Below are 19,757 nucleotides of genomic sequence, written 5' to 3' on the forward strand. Positions count from 1 at the left end.
GTCTTTCTTCGACACAACAAACTCCAACTCCTTTGTCCCCTACCATTGATTACTGTCCTGGCTCCTCAATCAGTTTTCCTCTCTGTGTACCATATAGAAACCAAGCAGTCTAATGACTGCCGTGTCTGTTTTACATGAGCCAAACAAAATGGTCCATTTTATGTTGATGTTTTTTCTTTCTTTACCTGACACTCCTCTGTGCTGCCCATCAGTCCTTCTCTCATCTTTATTTTGGTACTGCGGAGTCCCCTTCTCATGACAGCGTGCTCAGTGGGATTGTCAGGGACCGACTGAGTGTTCTGTCACCAGTGGAACAAGCTGCACTGTGTATGTGTGTGTGTGTGTGTGTGTGTGTGTGTGTGTGTGTGTGTGTGTGTGCAACCAGAGGAACGAGTACGGTGAGCTCTATGACCCACTAAGGAGCAGTTCTCAGTGTGAGGACAATGATGAGTCCCTACAACTACAGAGATGATTCTCTCCATTCTCTCTGCTCTCTCTCTTTTAATCCCTGTTGAAAGACTGTCTGGAGCACTTCTCTGTCCTTGTGAGGAGGACACCATGTTTTGTGAGTGCTCTTAACCCTGCTCTGTGCTTTGTTTAGACTGGGGGTACCCTTCCTTCTCTCTCTCTCTCTCTCTCTCTCTCTCTCTCTCAATTTCAATTTAAGGTGCTTTATTGGCATGGGAAACATATGTTTACATTGCCAAAGCACGTGAAATAAACAAAAGTGAAATAAACAATAAAAAATGAACAGTAAACATTACACTCACAATCCCGGGTGGACAGCAATACCTTCTGCCCGAGACGATACAGGGGGGCCGGGGTCCGGTGGTGGTCCGCTTGTTGTCGATACCTGGAGGTGGTCTTGAGAAGGGCTGACCGGGCTCTCTTCCAGGTACGATGACAGAGGCGGATAAATGTCTGGGCCGAAGGTATGCCGACCTCTTCCTCTTTCTCAGGGAAGAGTGGGGGTTGATAGCCCAGGGAACAGTCAAAGGGCGAGAGACCCGTGGCAGAGCAAGGAAGGGTGTTGCGGGCGTATTCGGCCCACACTAGTTGCTGGCTCCAGGTGGTGGGGTTGGCGGAGACCAGGCAGTGAAGTGTCGTTTCCAAGTCTTGGTTAGCTCGCTCAGACTGGTCGTTGGAATGGGAGTGGAACCAAGAGAACAGGCTGGCCGACGACCCAGTGAATGTGCAGAACGCCTTCCAGAACTGGGAAGAGAACTGAGGACCCCGGTCGGAGACCATGTCTACTGGGAGTACATGGATCGGGAAGATGTGCTGCACCATGAGCTGGACAGTCTCTTTTTTGCAGATGGTAGCTTGGGGAGAGGAATGAAGTGAGCAGCTTTGGAAAACCGATCCACTACTGTCAGGATGGCGGTGTTGCCATCAGATGGGGGGAGACCCGTGACAAAGTCCAGGGCTATGTGAGACCAGGGACGGTGAGGGACAGGCAGAGGTTGAAGCAGACCAGCCAGAGCTTGCCGAGGAGTCTTGTTCTGCGCACAGACCATGCATGCAGCGACGAACACGGAGACGTTAGGAATCATGGTAGGCCACCAAAAGCGTTCTCGCACAAAGGCCAGGGTCCGACAGGAGCCCGGGTGGCAGGCAAGCCTGGAGGAGTGTGCCCACTCCAGGACCGAGGAGCAGACCGTGTCAGGAACAAACATCCGGTTATCTGGGCCCTCCCCGGGATTTGGCTGGGAATGCTGCGCCTCATGAACCTGCTTCCCTATCCCCCAGCTGAGTGCCAGGTTCTTGTGGTTGGTCCACACAATGAACGGATGTTCCGCCCCCTCCAGCCAGTGCCTCCACTCCTCCAATGCCATCTTCACCGCGAGAAGCTCACGATTCCCCACATCATAGTTCCTCTCTGTGGCATTGAGGCGATGGAGGAAGAAGGCACTGGGATGTAACTTGAGGTCCAGGGCAGAACGCTGGGACAGGACAGCCCCCAATCCGACATCCAAAGCATCGGCCTCCACCACGAACTGGCGGGACGGGTCAGGATGAACCAAGATGGGAGCTGTGGTGAAACGGTGTTTGAGATCCTGGAACGCCCGGTCAGCAGCTGGGGACCACGTGAACGGAACCTTGGGAGAGGTGAGTGCAGTCAGGGGGGAAGCCAGGGTGCTGTAACCTCGGATAAAGCGCCAATAAAAGTTGAATCCCAGGAAACGTTGCAGCTGCACCCTGGACGTAGGTTGGGGCCAATCCACCACTACTCTCACCTTCCTGGGATCATCTGTACACTACCTGCAGTGATGATGTAACCCAGGAAGGGGAAGGTGGAGCAATGGAATTCACACTTCTCCGCTTTCACAAAAAGCTGGTTCTCCAGGAGGCGTTGGAGAGCCTGTCGGATGTGTAGCACGTGGTTTTGGGCGGAGCGGGAGAACACAAAGATGTCGTCGAGGTAGACGAAGACGAACCAGTACAACATGTTGCGGAGAACATCATTAACCAGAGCCTGGAACACAGCAGGGGTGTTGGTAAGGCCAAATGGCATGATCAGGTACTCGTAGTGACCGCTGGCCATGTTGAAGGCAGTCTTCCACTCGTCCCCTTCCCGTATCCGCACCAGGTGGTAGGCGTTCTGTAGGTCCAGCTTGGAGAACACGGTGGCCCCCTGAAGTGGCTCGAAGGCCGAGGAGTTGAGTGGTAGCGGTTCTTCACCGTGATGTTGTTGAGACCCTGGTAGTCGATGCACGGGAGCAGGATTTTGGCCTTCTTCTCCACAAGGAAGAACCCTGCGCCGGCGGGGGAGGCAGAAGGACGGATGAACCCTGCAGCTAGGGAGTCCTCAATGTAGGTCTCCGGACCCGACAGAGAGTACAGTCGTCCCCGGGGCGGAGTGATGCCTGGGAGAAGGTCAATCCCGCAGTCATAGGGTCAGTGCGGTGGAAGCAAAGTGGCCCGGGCCTTACCGAACACCTCCCGGAGGTCCTGGTACTCCGCGGGAATGACGGAGTACCGGCAATGGCGGCAACTTCCGAGCCCCCAGGAAGACGTCCCGGAGCAGGCTGCGCTGACTTCAGGCACTGAGAGTGGCAGAACAGGCTCCAACCCATGATGGCACCAGCAGACCAGTCACTAAGGGGATTGTGTCGCAATAAGGGGATTGGCTCTTCTGCAGGTTTATTTCTCTGTAGGTAATGGCTTTGTTATGGAAGGTTTGGGAATCATTTTTTTTTAGGTGGTTGTAGAATTTAACGGATCTTTTCTTGATTTGGATAATTAGCGGGTATTGGCCTAATTCTGCTCTGCATGCATTATTTTGTGTTTTACGTTCTACACTGAGGATATTTTAGCAGAATTCTGCATGCACAGTCTCAATTTGGTGTTTGTCCCATTTAGTGAATTCTTGGTTGGTGAGTGGACCCCAGACCTCTCTCTCTCACACACACACACAGTGAGAGAAATTGAATGTTTAGAGAGGTGTGTGTGCATGCATGCTTGTCTGTGTTCCAACCTGTGTGTGTGACTGCAGTTTTCATACACAATACTCAGGGATTTTCAAGAATGAAAATACATCAGAAATGCTCCAAAGCAAATGATAACTTCAGAGAAAAAGTCATTCTCAGATAAAAGTACACTGGTCTAAACTGAATATGTCCTATTAGCTTTGTTGTGAAAGCCTGTCAGGATGCGCGGAGGTGTGTGTGTGTGTCTGTGTCCTAGCCTATTTTCACATTAGGAGCTGAGAGGATTCCATCTCTGACTGAAAACAGAATACTAGCAGCCTCACACTGTTTTCTATGATAGGGATTTGATGTTTGCTTAGTATCTGGTGATAAAAGCTGCTGGTGTGTTGGAGGGTAAAAACACACATGGTTTGATTTCGTTGTATCAAATCAAACTCTTTTTGGTGTGAGTTATTTAGTGCTGAGATTGAGAATACTAACCAAGAGATGATATCATTGATAATAACCTGTTTCTAATATCATCATGATGCATTGTATTCCTTTTTTAAAACAGATTAAGTATTTGAATTGGGTATACACGTATGCAGGTCTGAGCTCTTATGTACATTATCCTACAGGGAGTAAACCAGACAGCCATTGGACAGTTCTCAAAGTGGTACTTCCCTCCTTCCTATGCACACTCCAGACTATGTGTTCTATTGCTGCCTGGCAACCAACTGGACACAGCCCAACTGCACTTTGTGTGCATCTTATTTTATGTCTGTGTGTGTGTTTGGGTCTGTGTGTTTGTGCACGTGTGAGCAAGCCTGTGTGGCAGGCCTTGTGTGGGAGTGTCCCTGACATTTACTGTGAGCATGTGCGTCTATGACAGCATGTTGTTGAGGGAATGTAAGTTTCTCTCTCTCTCTCTCTTTGTGCTTGTGGGAGTATGTATATTTGGCGGGCTGAACATGCGGGGCTGCTTTTTCAGTAATGAATGCAAGTGTGTGTGTGTGTGTGTGTCTCCCAGTCACTCCAAACTCAACTCCAGTCTTGTTAAGAAATTCCACTCCACATAATTGGGTTGTCTTGGCGATCAAATGGCTCCATTCCCAGACTAGATCTCTGGGGATTAAAAAAACTTCTCAATGATCTGTCATCAATTAACTTCCTCAAGACTGACACTTTTACCATCGCACGTCTGGGTCAAAAAAGAGAAAAATAAATGTACTATACAAAAACGTCTCTATAGCTTTATGACACAGACTGAAAAATAATTAACAATGAATGCCTCAACAAGGCCTCTGGGTGAACTTTGTTAAATCACTTACTCTTTGGAAGGAACTGCAGAATGTTATTGGCCAACGATGTTGCACTCAGATTGGTGTGGGTTTTCAGCTCATAAAAAAGACTGAAGAATTTGGATTTGATTTCATGATGATGAATATTGAGTACGTATTATTTACAGTTCAGTCTAGTGTATGTGGTTGGAAGGATGCATTGTTAAGTTTTGGATCACGGTTAGGGGTTGTAACTGTGGATGGTGGACGCCAGAACAGAGCATTCTCCAGCAATGTGCTTCTTCTTTTGTATACTCTCCTAGTAAAGGCCTGTGATGCTGAGGAAATACTGAGTGGAGGCCCTCTTGCTGACAATTGCATAAATACATTTGAATAATCTCTTATCATTCATTCCAACCAATGTCTTCACATTATACATATTTGTTATCATAGCATTATGTTTCTCCCATCGCCCTACCATTTACTCAACATTTTGAAATAATGCTTTTCCTTGATGCATTGTTGGTTTGTTGTTGTTTTTTCGTAGAGGCCTCCAATCAATACTTGATATCAAAAGAAAAAGTAGTTCCTGGCTGTATTCCCCTGGCATGTGTCCAGGTCTGTATCCGTGGTGATGGTGGAGGAACTCAGGCCACCAGGCTTGGGGTGATGCATCATGGTCAGCTACACGGTGGGGTACAGAGTAAATACTCCTACATCCCCATCCTAGGACAGATGTGACTGTGTAAGGAGTCCAATCTAAGTAGTCTTCATAACATTTCATAATGTCATTTTAACAACTGATTCAACCAGTTTTATTTCAGGTGGCTGATGACCTGAGATTATAATGCCTAGAGGATGGTTGTAGAAGTTCCATCCAAAGCAGAGTGTTTGCCTCTGGGTCATGACAGTTGAGTGGGTATCTGGAGTGAATCTTTCTATATTCAAATGGTCCAAATAATACTTTATGAAGACTAATAATGTCTGAAGAATACTTTATGAAGACTAATAATGTCTAAAGAATACTTTATGAAGACTGATAATGTCTAAAGATACTTTATGAAGACTGATAATGTCTAAAGAATACTTTATGAAGACTGATAATGTCTAAAGAATACTTTATGAAGACTGATAATGTCTAAAGAATACTTTATGAAGACTGATAATGTCTAAAGAATACTTTATGAAGACTGATAATGTCTAAAGAATACTTAATGAAGACTGATAATGTCTAAAGAATACTTTATGAAGACTAATAATGTCTAAAGTGCCTTTGTCTTACACAAATCACTATATGAATTTGTTGCATTATCAATGATTTGTCATTTAGAAGTATATTTACATTTAATTTAGTTTTAACGTGAGCTACTAATACTGTAGCAGAATAAATACAGATATATTATACGGTGTGTGTGTGTGTTTGTGTGTGTGTGTGTGTGTGTGTGCAACCAGAGGAACGAGTACGGTGAGCTCTATGACCCACTAAGGAGCAGTTCTCAGTGTGAGGACAATGATGAGTCCCTACAACTACAGAGATGATTCTCTCCATTAGGACTAATTCCAAAAAGAAGTGTGCAGACAAAATATATTTAAAACCAGGTGTAACAGACTATAATATCAGTGAATGGGGGGAGGGTGGAAAATAGGACAGGAGGGGTAAAAAATAGACAGGGCCCCCTTATGATAAGCACCAAGTTTATGCTGAAAAGAAAAAAAAGAAAGATCCCAACCCCCCCTCTCCTCTGTCTGCCTCTCTCTATATTCTAGCAGCACACAGCAACACTCCTCCCTCCCTAGCCAATATAGTCAGTCAGGCTTCTGGCCCCCACCCCCACATCTCCCTCCCTCCTTTTACAGCCTGTCTGTCCTTCCTCCCTTAATGCACATTTCAGAGAAAAAAAAACGAAACAAAACTTAAACTAAGGGGATCCCCCTTTCCAATGCTAGTCAGTAGTATGAGCCTGGCCGCTGTAACTCGTCGCCAGAAAGCCCTGCATTGTAGAGGAGAAAAGGGCTGTGCTGAGCTGTGCCTGCGCTGCCCATCCCCCACGCGCTGATAGCAAAGTTCTGCTGCTTTTGCAAGCAGAGAGAGGCTGCTGCTGCTAGGAGAGAACACGAGGCAGGCAGGCAGGCGGAGAGAATGAGGAGAGGGGGTGGGGAGGGAGAGAGAGAGAGAGAGAGAGAGAGAGAGGGAGAGCAGCAGAGTGGGGAAGAGGAGAGCGTGGCTGTTGTCATTTGATTATTTACTTTATTCTTTCTCAAAATCTCCTCTTGATTTATCCTATAGGCTATTCTACGAAACCACACACAGATTTTCAACGGTTAATTTTGCTTTAGATATAGCATTATATGTAGGATTTCTCAGTGGCTTACACTGTTTGTTTTCTCTCAATTTCTATTTCAATTTTGTTTTCTCTCTCTCACTCTGCTTTTCTCTTTTTTTTTTATCTTCACTTCCTGCTCTGTGACTGGCTCAGTCCATCCCCCATCCTTCTTCCTTTTCTATCCTTCTTTCTCTCTCTCTGTCTCTCAATTCAATTCCATTCAAAAGGCTTTATTGGCATGGGAAACATATGTTTACATTGCGAAAGCAAGTGAAATAGATAATAAACAAAAGTGAAATAAACAATAAAAAATGTACAGTAAACATTACACACTCTCTCTCTCACACACACACACACACAGACACACACACTGTAATTTATTGCTTTCCTCTCCACATATCAAGCCCTCTGCTTATGCTAGTTCTTTCGTTCTCTCTCAGCACATGGCAGGAGTCAATCCCAATCTTAATACTCTGTAACTGTGTGAATATATTGTTGATACGATGCAATTATAAACATAGACTTATATTGTGTGTAGAATTATATAGTCTCCCAGTAACATATTCATATGTGTGTCTACTCTGTATAAAATGAAAACTAAATGCATTATAACTATGCAGATTGAAGCTTTAAGACAAATCTATATAGCCTGTAATGGAAATAATTTATGATGTACAGATTATGTGGTTGTCCACAAAATAGCCGAAATGCTGAATGTTATGAATTATGTTCCATTTATATGTCACATTATTTATCATGTTCTGCTATAGTCTCTCTAGGACTAGCTCTATAACCCCTTCAAAATAAACAAAATACATCCTTTATCCCTGCTTGTTGTAGCCTAGTCGCCTCCTACCTACTGGTTGAATCCGCTCCGTGTTTTGCGTTCATCTGAACGCTTCAGTAAAATGGCTGTGTCTCGCCGAGCCTCGTGCTGGTTTGGTCGGTTTCTTGCTCACACTCTCGTTCTGTAAGAGAAGCCTTCCCACATTCTCTGTTGGTTAATTTAATTCCCTGGATCCTTATTTATATTCTTCCAGTAACTTTCCAGTCGAATCGGAGACGGGAGTGGATGCCGGATTCGGTCCGGAGGTAGGGGGAATGATCCGGGACACGGGTACATTGTTATAAACAATTGTATTTATGTTCAATGCTATTCAGAGAGCTCGATTGTGAGTGACTCGCTGTGAGAGGCAGAGGGATATCATGGCCGCGCAGGTCGCTAGCGTCGCCACTCTCAACACTAGCCCGCCATCCGAACTTAAAAAGCCGGATCGGGACCCACTGGAGGAGTCGGTACCGGGAGAGAAACAACATGTAAATAAGGAACCGGGATCTGACAACGGATCTCCGGGACAGAAGGATCTGCAGGACGGGGCCGATGCTGGAAATGTAGGGGGAGGAGGGGAGCCTGACATGAAGAACGGGAACGGGAATTCGTCCAGGGTGAATAATAATAACAACCAGAATGATACTGGGGGACCGGAGGGGAATAACCACCCCGGGATGGGCCATCACCACCAGGGCTCATTCCCTCCACCTCCTTACGGTTACAACCAGCACTACAGCCGGGGCCCTTTTCATCAACATGGCGGACAACAAAGCCCTGGCATGGCAGCTGCAGCGGGGCCGGCAGTGCAGCCAGGTAACATGATGGACCCATACCCGCCCAACTCACACGAGCACGGCTTCCCCAACCATTTTAACAACTACAGCCCCTTCCCGAACCGGACTTCTTATCAGGGCCAAGGATACGCCATGAATTCCCCGCGTAATAACCAGCCCCCAGCGGCTGGGGGGCAGCCAGGCAAGCAACAGCCAGCAGGCGGAACTACAGCTATGGCTGCCTCGTACAATAATCAGAGGTATAACATAGGAAACCTACAACCCACGTCTACCCCGACTTTAAATCAGCTCCTAACGTCTCCCAGCTCAACTAGGACCTACCAGAATTACCCACAAGGAGACTATAGTAACCAGGAAGGGGCTAGCAAGGGAGCAGCAGATATGGCCAGCAGTCAGTATGGTGGGGGCCATCCGGGTTGGCAACAAAGGACCCACCATCCGCCTCCAATGAGTCCAGGAAACACGGGACCTGGGAACACGGGACCTCTGAACAGAAACCAGGTAAACTTTTCTCTCAGTACTGGTGCACTTTGAGCAAGTTGCAGACAGCTCTGTGTAGCAGTGAAGGGTTGCAATGGAACAGCCATTGCCTATGTAGCTTAGCTAGGTAGCTCTCTAAAATGGCTGCCTCTGTTTTCTCCTTACACCACCTCCTATAAGAGTATTTAAACTGAGAAACAAGCCACGTCTGTGCTAAAATACCAAACTCACCGAGCTGGTAAAGATGTGAAGCTTCTGCCTGGTCAGGGGCAAAGGGGACAAGTTTGAGAGGAGAAATTGGAAGGCTAAATGTGTATTTTTCTTTCTTAGCAAAGCGTGTACTGTATAAAGCGCAATGACAGTTATTTCTCCAGCTAACGTTAGCTATGTAGCTAACGAATCACTGCAAATTGTATTTGTATGTTATATCCACTCCATGTAGCCCTGAAGTTTGTTGCAAGCTTTCACACCTATTTTAAACGGCAAGATGTAAATGACACATGACGTAAGATTATATTGGAATAGTTTGTTTGAAGCAAGCAGAACGGATGGTATATCTAAAAGTACACCTGACTGTGGTCGACGTTTTGTAAATGTAGCAAATAACTATCCTTCAGTTGCAACATTTTCCCCGCCAGCTTGTTATATTGTATCTTCTGATGATTGTTACGTTGTAGTTAACGATAGAGAGACGTTATATTTTGCCCCTGTATTCCGGAGTTGTCTCTGTACCGGTAGTAAACACGGCCAGTGATTTGAGAACGAGCAGATTGCTTTGCTTTGGGATTTGAATTATGGAGGTAAAATCCTTCTGTCAAAGCCAGGAGACAGTTGGTCTTAGGTTGACATGCTAGCTGAGATCTGATTGGCTCCCCATCCCCTGCTCCTGGCCATTTGTAATTGCGTCCAATGTAACGCTGTAGAAATCACCCACATCAGCTCATGTACCCTGGCAGTGTCAAGATGACATTACGCATATTATTCACGCGCTTTAGCCTGTTTAACCGTCTATGCATGACATACAGCCTACTTGATATGCAAGCAAAATATGTATTTGTATTGTGGTCAGCATGCAGCGGCCTACATTTCAGCTGTAATGCGTGTGTCCAAGCATGCTAAATAAAATAACAGTGTGCAAAATATACTTTATGGGTGGTTTCATTGAACACTATGTTGTGTAAGTCCCTCTGCAGTGATTTGCATGATGACTGTATTGCCTGCCACTCAAATAATACAGTACAGCTAAATTTGTTTAGTGTACATTTAGGTAAAATCTCAGCCGTAGCCTTCATGCAAAAATACTGTGTTCATACTTCTACATGCATGTACTGCTCCACAGGCAGATTGGAGATGTGGCAGAACTCTAGTGCTGACTCTGGAACAGCAGAGGGAGTAGGTGTGGCTGTTTCCCCCATGCTAGAATAGTGTTCCTAGCTGATCTAGGATAATCTTGTAGAGGAGAGACAGGAGTTATGTGGTTCTGTTTGAGAATCTGACTGGTGTTCTGTGGTTCTGCAGTGTGTTTCAGAATGTGTTGTATTCTTTGAGAGAATCTGACTGGTGCTCTGTGGTTCTACAGTGGGTTTCAGAATCTGACATGTGTTCTGTGAGGAGAATCTGACTTGTGTTCTGTGAGGAGAATCTGACTTTGTGAGGAGAATCTGACTTGTGTTCTGTGAGGAGAATCTGACTTGTGTTCTGTGAGGAGAATCTAATGGCTGCAGTAGTTGTAGTGTTTACAAGCAGCCAAGGTGTCAGCCAAGTGTCACTGCTTTGTTCACTGGGTTACTATGATTACTTTCACATGTGATGCTGCATAGTGTGTAACCATGTCAACAGACGAATGGTGTATTCCAGTTTTAGAATATCATCAACCACGTGTAGGCTAGCTATAGCGTTGACCTCCTGAATATTGAATAGCAAGGCCTATTTGTAATTTCTATCCATTGAAGTTTAGATGGAATTTGTTGATTTCTGTTTCTTGGCAATTGTCATTTGCAGTTGTTAGCCCTAAATATAATATTCAACATTATAGAACATTAAATCAACATTTTAAACAAGTTATTGGTTAGCTCGGTGGTTCATTACCCTCTTCGATTACTGTACCACCATTTTAATTATTCCGTTTTATTATTCTCCCCCCAGAGACTCGCATGATGCCTCGTGGAATACCTGTCTTAAAGACACTATCAAATCAAATTTAATTTGTCACATGTGCCGAATACAACAGGTGTGTGTAGACCTTAGCATAAAATGCTTACTTTCAAGCCCTTAACCAACAAAGCAGTTCAAGAAATAGAGTTAAGAAAATATTTACTAAATAAACTGAAATATTTTTTTTAATCATCAAATCACGTAACACAAGAAAATTACATAACAATAACGAGGCTATATACAAGGGGTACTGGTACCGAGTCAATGTGCGTGGGTATAGGTTAGTCGAGGTAATTTGTAAAGTGACTGCATAGATAATAAACAGCGAGTAGCAGCAGTGTAAAAACGGGGAGGGGGTCAATGTAAATAGTCTGGGTAGCCATTTGATTAATTGTTCAGCAGTCTTATGGCTTGGGGGTAGAAGCTGTTAAGGAGCCTTTTGGTCCTAGACTTGGCACTCTGGTACCGCTTGCCGTGCGGTAGCAGTCTATGACTTTGGCGACTGGAGTCTTTAACAATTGTCTGGGCCTTCCTCTGACACCGCCTAGTGTATAGGTCCTGGATGTCAGGAAGCTTGGCCCCAGGGATGTACTGGGCCGTACGCACTACCCCCTGTAGCAGCTCCCGGTCAGATGCCGAGCAGTTGCCATACCAGGCAGTGATGCAACCGGTCAGGATGCTGTCCATGGTGCAGCTGTAGAACTTTTTGAGGATCTGGGGACCCATGCCAAATCTTTTCAGTCTCGTGAGGGGTAAAGGTGTTGTAGTGCCCTCTTCACAACTGTCTTGGTGTGTTTGGACCATGATAGTTCATTGGTGATGTGGACACCAAGGAACTTAACTCTCGACCTGCTCCACTTCAGCCCTGTCGATGTTAATGGAGGACTGTTCGGCCCTCCTTGTCCTATAGTCAACGATCAGCTCCTTTTTGTCTTGCTCACATTGAGGAAGTGGTTGTTGTCCTGGCACCACACTGCCAGGTCTCTGACCTCCTCCCTATAGGCTGTCTTGTTGTTGGTGATCAGGCTGTTGTGTCGTCAGCAAACCTAATGATGGTGTTGGTGTCGTGCTTGGCCACGCAGTCGTGGGTGAACAGGGAGTACAGGAGGGGACTAAGCACGCACCCCAGAGGGGCCCCAGTGTTGAGGATCAGCGTTGCAGATGTGTTGTTGCCTACCCTTACCACCTGGGGGCGGCCCGTCTGATGTCCAGGATCCAGAGGGAGGTGTTTAGTCCCAGGGTCCTTAGCTTAGTGATGAGCTTTGTGGGCACTATGGTGTTGAACGCTGAGCTGTAGTCAATGAACATCATTCTCACATAGGTGTTCCTTTTGTCCAGGTGGGAAAGGGTAGTGTGGAATGCGATTGAGATGGTTTGCGTCATCTGTGGATCTGTTGGGGCGGTATGCGAATTGGAGTGGGTCTAGGGTTTCCGGCATGATGGCGTTGATGTGAGCCATGACCAGCCTTTCAAAGCACTTCAGGCTACTGACGTGAGTGCTACGGGCAGTAATCATTTAGGCAGGTTACCTTGGTGTTCTTGGGCACAGGGACTATGTTGGTCTGCTTGAAACATGTAGGTATTACAGACTCGGTCAGGTAGAGGTTGAAAATGTCAGTGAAGACACCTGCCAGTTGGTCCGTGCATGCTTTGAGTACGCGCCCTGGGAATCCGTCTGGCCCCGTGCCTTTATGAATGTTTACCTGTTTAAAGGTCTTGATCACATTGGCTATGGAGAGCGTGATCAAACAGTCATCTGCGATAGCTGGTGCTCTCATGCATGTTTCAGTGTTGTTTGCCTCGAAGCAAGCATAAAAGGCATTTAGCTCGTCTGGTAGGTTCGCGTCACTGGGAAGATCACTGCAGGGTTTCCCTTTGTAATCCGTAATATTTTTCAAGCCCTGCCACATCTGACGATCTCCGAGCCTTAGTCCTGTATTGACGCTTTGCCTGTTTGATGGTTCGTCTAAGGGTGTAGCGATATTTCTTATAAGCATCCAGATTAGTGTCCCGCTCGATGAAAGCAACAGCTCTAGCCTTTAGCTCGGTGCTGATGTTGCCTGTAATCCATGGCTTCTGGTTGGGAAATGTACGTACGGGCACTGTGGGGATGACATTGTCAATGCACTTATTGATGAAGCCGTTGACTGCGGTCATATACTCAATGCCATTGCATGAATCCTGGAACATAGTCCAGTCTGTGCTAGCAAAACAGTCCTGTAGCTTAGCATCCACGTCATCTGACCACTGCCGTATTGAGCGAGTCACAGGTACTTCCCGCTTTAGTTTTTGCTTGTAAGCAGGAATCAGGGGGATAGAATTCTGGTCAGATTTGTCAAATGGAGGGCGAGGGAGAGCTTTGTACGCGTCTCTGTGTCGAGTAAAGGTGGTGTAGAGTTTATTTTCTCCCTCAGGTTGCACGTGACATGCTGGTAGAAATGAGGTAAAACGGATTTAAGTTTGCCTTCATTAAAGTTTGTTCTTTCTCTCAGGTGTTTGCGGACTCCTGCTAATTCTCCTGTATGCAGGCTGTGTAGTGGACAATTTAATACCCAGGACTGCAATCTGTGATTCATTCAGCCACGGTTCTGCATGTGGAGATGCTGGAGATTCGAAGAAATTAGAATTATGCAGTTTCAAGTGGCAATCTCCTCTGAGAGCCTTGTGTTAAATCAAGTTATGTTGTTAAAATCCGATCTGTGATTGACAGATGTTATTCTTGAATTGTGCTGCTCACATAAACGCATGCTCCAACGGTTGTTACACCAGAATAGAAATGCCTTTGCCTCTCCTCAGCTTCCTAGATGCCTTTTCATTCATTTGCTGTGCCTGCCTAGGCTACAGTATCACTATGTTACTGACTTTTAATGCATTTCAGTTGTTTCTGTATTTGGAGTTCATGTATTTCTATAGATCTGTGGACAGAGTTCACCACTGTATTTCCCTGCTCTATGGCCAGGTTAGGGGGGTGGTGCTGAGACTGTGGGACTTGGAGTAGATGGCAAAATAGTTTTTCCTTTCTGCTGTGCTCGCTCTTTTGAGGTCTAGTCCCAATTACGGCAAATCACTTTGTGACAAATGTTGCTTTTAATTAATAAATTTATTGATTGATGGAGAAACCAATTGCTTGATTAAGATCGGTTGAGGCAAAGATGAAGCTGTGATAGATGTCTAACCTAATATCAGTGAGCTAATTGGTCCTTTTTGTTGTAAAACCTAGCCTAACGGTTGACTCTTTCTGCCGACAAACAGACCCAGTCCTTTTCTGGGAGAGAACCGCGCGTCAGGCTGAAATCAAATCTGGTTAGTGTCCATTTACTTTGTGACAATAAAAACCTTGAAATAATAGTATCTACAAACGTGGACATATGGTAGTCATCCACACAGCACATTCAGCTACAGAAAGGTTGTGTCTGTCTGTGGTATTGACGTTTGACTGAGGGCCTTGATGTGATAGTGGACCAAAGTCCAAGTGAAGTCTCCGTTCGGCCGGCTTTGGTCTGTTTCCCTGCACTATGAACTTGCCTGCCCATACTGACGGGTGATGACTTCTCCAGTTTGTGGAATCTTATAGGTAAATATTGATAGGAGCATGATTACTGATTTTTAAGGTGAATGTTGTCAATCTCTGCAACCAAGATGTACTGGAGAGGACCAGAGTTGAGAAACACTGCTGTAGCCGGTGAGGTGGTGGGGACTGTGGTGAGGACTGTGGTGTGCTGTGTAGCCAGTGGACTGGACAGGAGGTGTGTTCTACTGTATTCTGGCTGTGCACTCAAAGATTCTCTCCGCTAATTTCTCTCCCTCTCTGTCTGCAGTGCTGAGTAGTGATTAGCCACACGGCCAGGACAGCACGCTGCCTCACAACACTCTGTTTGTGTGTGTGTGTGTGTGTGTGGGAGAAAGAGTGTCAGTGATACCCTGGGGGGGAGGGTGTTTTTGTGAATGATCTTTGGCTGCCTGTGACAGTGTGTGTGTGTGTGTGTGGTGTCCTTGGCAGTGTGTGTCTGTGTTCCTGTGTGGCAGAAGCCTCAGGAGGATCCTCTCTCAGTGACCTGCTCCACGTGCCACCAGCCATCCGTCTCTTCTCTTCAGTAACACAGTACTGAAGTCATTCTCCATCCCTGAAACAACAGTCTAGCAGGTGGTGCAAACGAAGGATAGTCTCTCGTCTTCATTTTTTTACTGTGACCCTACGTTATTCTCTCATTCCACACGTTGTGTCCACCGTTGTTACCTGCCTTCATCAGTTCACTTTTTACCTGTTTTTCCCATCCTCAAATCATTCACTCTTCTTCTTGTACTTGTACCAGCCACTGCCCTTAGAGCACTGCCCTTAGAGCAGTGGTATGGGATTGGGACCATGTTAGTGGTCTACCACTAGGTGACGCATACAAGGTGTGCAGCTTAAAACTTAAATGCTAGTATTTATTTAAGACTACACACACACAAAAACAAGGGCAAACCCATTGAAAATGTCGTCAAATTCCTCGTCTCCCCATGTTTGGACAAAATGTCAAACTTGGGCTGTTACTCTGGTCCAGGTTGGAATGTACAGCTAATTAAAGCATCGAATTGTAAAAAAAAAAAAAAGTTTTAAAGTGCGCTAGATTAGAGTACGAATATGCTTCTCTCCAAGCTAGCCTGGTGCTGCACATTTTATTTTCATAAAGTATTGTGTGTTTTATGGAGAAACAGGTTAACCTTTAAATGTGTGGCTGCTGAGGGGGGAATGTCGTCTGTTGTTGATTCTGGGGGGGTAGGTAGATTCTTACTGTACCTCACAGCGTTTCATACACAGCTCTGCTCAGGACTCAGGCTAGCTCTCTGTGGTAAAATGCCATTGGCTTCATGAAGGGTGGGAAAGCAGACGTTTGAAGGTTTTCTTGCAATGCATTTTGGGGAATAACATCATTGACCAGGTTAAAGTTAAATGGTACAGTTACTGGTAGGGCAAGGCAACTGCCATTTTCTTCTTCTGAAACCGGTTAGTACCGTTTCTCCTTGGGTCTCAGCCTCCACCAGCATGTAGTCCAGGTGTAGGTGTGGCAGGCTGCAGCGTTTATCTCCCGCCATGCATCAACCTCTCCACGACCCCAGAATTTGCATGCCTCAGGCCTAACTATGGCTTAGCGAAGTGTGTGTATAGCTAACTGTTGGTGCTTCGTTCCATTTGAAGTACTGGATGTGCAAATTCACCAGTCCAACAGTTCTGCTCCCCCTCTGAGGCGTGCTTACCTATACCGGTGACCAACTACCGGTACTTGAGTCAGTTGAGACTAGGGGGAATGACATCACCGCCAGTCAGGTGTTGTGTGACTAAGAGTGTTAGTGGGTTAGGCTTGTGACCCAGTCAGTTCCTTAAGCACCTTCTGTTCCTCTCTGCCTGCCTGGCTTGGCCCCGCTGGCTTTGTTCAGATGGTTATTTCTGGCATGTAAATGGTAGTATAGTGACTGAGTGACACACTTATTATCGTAAGGTGTCATCCTGGCCACTGTGGTCATTGTGGCTGATAGTCAGGCTGATTATAAACACTGAGCACATCATCTGACCTGTGGCCATATGGCTGGGACGTCATGGGATTGTCTTACCTCTTTGGCTGATGCATAAAACAGGCCCACTCTACGGGTTAAAATAAAGGTTAGCCTAATCGGCCACATTGATTTTAACCCTAACCATGACATTACCCCTAAACCTAAGCCAAAATAATTCCTTATTAGCTGCTTATATGTCTTCACTTCTTGGTTGGTGACAATGGTGTGGCCAGTGAAATTCGAGCAGAGGTGGGACGCTGGTTGGCCAATCAAAAAGCCAAATTATTTTAATCTTGGGTTGTACTCTATGGCGTGAGCCTGTTTCATTTCTTCCTTCGTCCAAACACCAGCACCCCTAGCCTCTCTTCAGGTCAGGAATGGTGATCTGGCTAGAAGATGGGTCTGACAGTGACAGGTTAATGTTCTGCAGTGGAGGGTCTTGTTCAATATCTTCTATCATTGACCTAATATGCTGCCTATAGAAGAAGGAAAAAGTCAGAACAAATACAATTTTATTTATTTTACCTTTATTTAACTTGGCAAGTCAGTTAAGAACAACTTGTTATTTACAATGACGGCCTACTGGGGATCAGTGGGTTAACTGCCTTGTTCAGGGGCAGAACGACATATTTTTACCTTGTCAGCTTGGGGATTTGATCTTGCAACCTTTCGGTTACTAGTCCAACGCTCTAACCACTAGGCTACCCTGCCGCCCCATTTACTCTGTCAAATGGGGGAATTATTTGTTGTCGCTGAATAGATAGAAGAACGTCAGACAATTTGTAATATTGTTTAGTGTGTGAAGGCGACCGCTTTGTTCTTCTCTCAACCTAAGCCAGACAGTACTTTGCAGACAATATTTGGTTAATACTACATTTGAAGAAGGGTAGCCTATCTAGTCTAATAGCAGAGTTCAACATTCAGGTGATTTATCCTGTGACCCTCTGGGCCGGTGCCAAGTGAAAGCAACCGGCCAGAATGAAGAAAATGACTAGGCCCCTCTGGACAAGATCAGCTCACAGGGAAGAGAATGGTGATCATAAGAGCCTCCCATATTTTATGTAGGTTTTAGGCTCAGAACTTAAGGCCTGGTAACCTTGTTTCACCCCGTTAGCTTCCAACGGGGTTGAAATGAAGCGTTTTTAATCTGTGGGATGTGTGACGACCTGTAGTTTTGTTCTGTAGATCTTTAGAATTCTTGCGAACAGCTGGAGGAATATCTGGGTGTGTGTACTGCTGTGATAGTAGTGTGGTGCCTCAGACTCTGTCCGTGTGTGCTCAGACCCTAGGAGAGCAAGCAGGAGAGGTGTGTTTCTTGTTTTATTCCAGAGTCATGTAGCGGTCAGCTTGGAGTTCTAACCACTGTTGTTGTAAGTGTGGCAGGCCAGCCGATATGGTGGGAAGGAAAGTGGCTAATTGAGAACATGGCATGGGTTTAACTTTCCTTTTGTTTACATTTAGCTCTTTAACTGATATGGATGGTTGCAGACCCGCTCAGACAAATGACTATTTGGCCCACCAGACGTAATGTTTTCTTTTAAAAATCAACAGGCTGTTAATGGACGTTGTTTTTCTTAGCGGTTGCGTTAGTTTGTAAAGTGTTTCACCAACTCTTGCTTTAGGCCTGTGATAGTCAGGGGAACAGGGATGAAGACCGACATACTGGTATAGAAAGTGTTCTTATGGTTGTTCTTGCTCCTCTCTTCATACACTTTTGTGAAAGCAAGAGTATTATTTTTCCTTAGCATGTGTGAACACTCATGGGATTAGGCCTATTCAGTAGGTTTGCAAGTTATTTCTTTGGCTCGAAGTAGCCGTTCTAAGTACCTTTAACGTCCTTGTTTGATATACTCAAAGCCAACCATGAAGTCATGGGGTGTAAGTGACAGTGACAGCCGTCTAAGGGGGCCCCTGAGTGCGGGGGGGCACCTGAGTGAGTGTGTCAGTGTGTGCAGGGCTTTACAACAGAACAATAGTCTGTGTAGATCCTAGGCCATGTGGCGGATTAAATTAGCAGGACTTGTTTATCGTCTGCCCCAAGCCCATCTGTTTGAGTCCACCGCGACACACACACACACACACACACACACACACACACACACACACACACACACACACACACACACACACACACACACACACACACACACACACACACACACACACAGCACCAGTATCATCAGTCCCTCCCCAACCCTTCCACCACTCTCAAAGGCCAAGAGTGTTCTGGCTTTCCTCTATGCAGATTAGCCATGTGCTAATTGCATTTATTTAGTTTTAGGGGGAAAGAGGAAAGAAAGGAGGGAGGAGTTTCCTTACAGCAATTGATTAGATGACTGGGCAGAGAGCAAGGGAGGGACAATGTTTGAGAGGGTGGTGGAGAGGGGGGCAGAGTGCTGGGAGCGTTGGGGGACTGTGTGAGGAGCATCGGGGACCGTGTGTGTGTGGGGGACCCAATCAAATCATGAGAAAACAAAAAGGTAATTATTTCCAATGTGTAAAGTAATTAACAGAAAAACTGAGCAAGCTAAAATGCTATTTGGCCCTAAACAGAGAGTACACATTGGAAGAATACCTGACCACTGTGACTGACCCAAACTTAAGGAAAGCTTTGACTATGTACAGACTCAGTGAGCGTAGCCTTGCTATTGAGAAAGGCCGCTCTAGGCAGATCTGGCTCTCAAGAGAAGACAGGCTATGTGCACACTGCCCACAAAATGAGGTGGAAACTGAGCTGCACTTCTTAATCTCCTGACAAATGTATGCCACACATATTTCCCACAGAAGCACAAAGAATTTGAAAACAAACCCAATTTTGATAAACTCCGATATCTACTGGGGGAAATACCACAGTGTGCCATCACAGCAGCAATATTTGTGGCCTGTTGCCACAAGAAAAGGGCAACCAGTGAAGAACAAACACCATTGTAAATACAACCCGTATGTTA

The 19,757-nt window shown here is 45.8% G+C and overlaps 1 protein-coding gene across 2 annotated transcripts in view; it reads left to right on the forward strand.

Annotated features, from left to right (window-relative positions):
* The first annotated feature begins 7,912 nt into the window (after positions 1 to 7,912).
* Positions 7,913 to 19,757, forward strand: part of LOC106570245 (AT-rich interactive domain-containing protein 1A) — a 53,663-nt gene continuing 41,818 nt past the window's right edge. For both annotated transcript variants that reach the window (XM_014142352.2, XM_014142353.2), the window contains exon 1: positions 7,913 to 9,141. In XM_014142352.2, the coding sequence (XP_013997827.2) occupies positions 8,221 to 9,141 (921 nt within the window). In that variant the 5' untranslated portion in view covers positions 7,913 to 8,220. The remainder of the gene's footprint in view (positions 9,142 to 19,757) is intronic.

The sequence above is a fragment of the Salmo salar genome, chromosome ssa14 (genome assembly GCF_905237065.1).
Source record: "Salmo salar chromosome ssa14, Ssal_v3.1, whole genome shotgun sequence".
Taxonomy (NCBI): domain Eukaryota; kingdom Metazoa; phylum Chordata; class Actinopteri; order Salmoniformes; family Salmonidae; genus Salmo; species Salmo salar.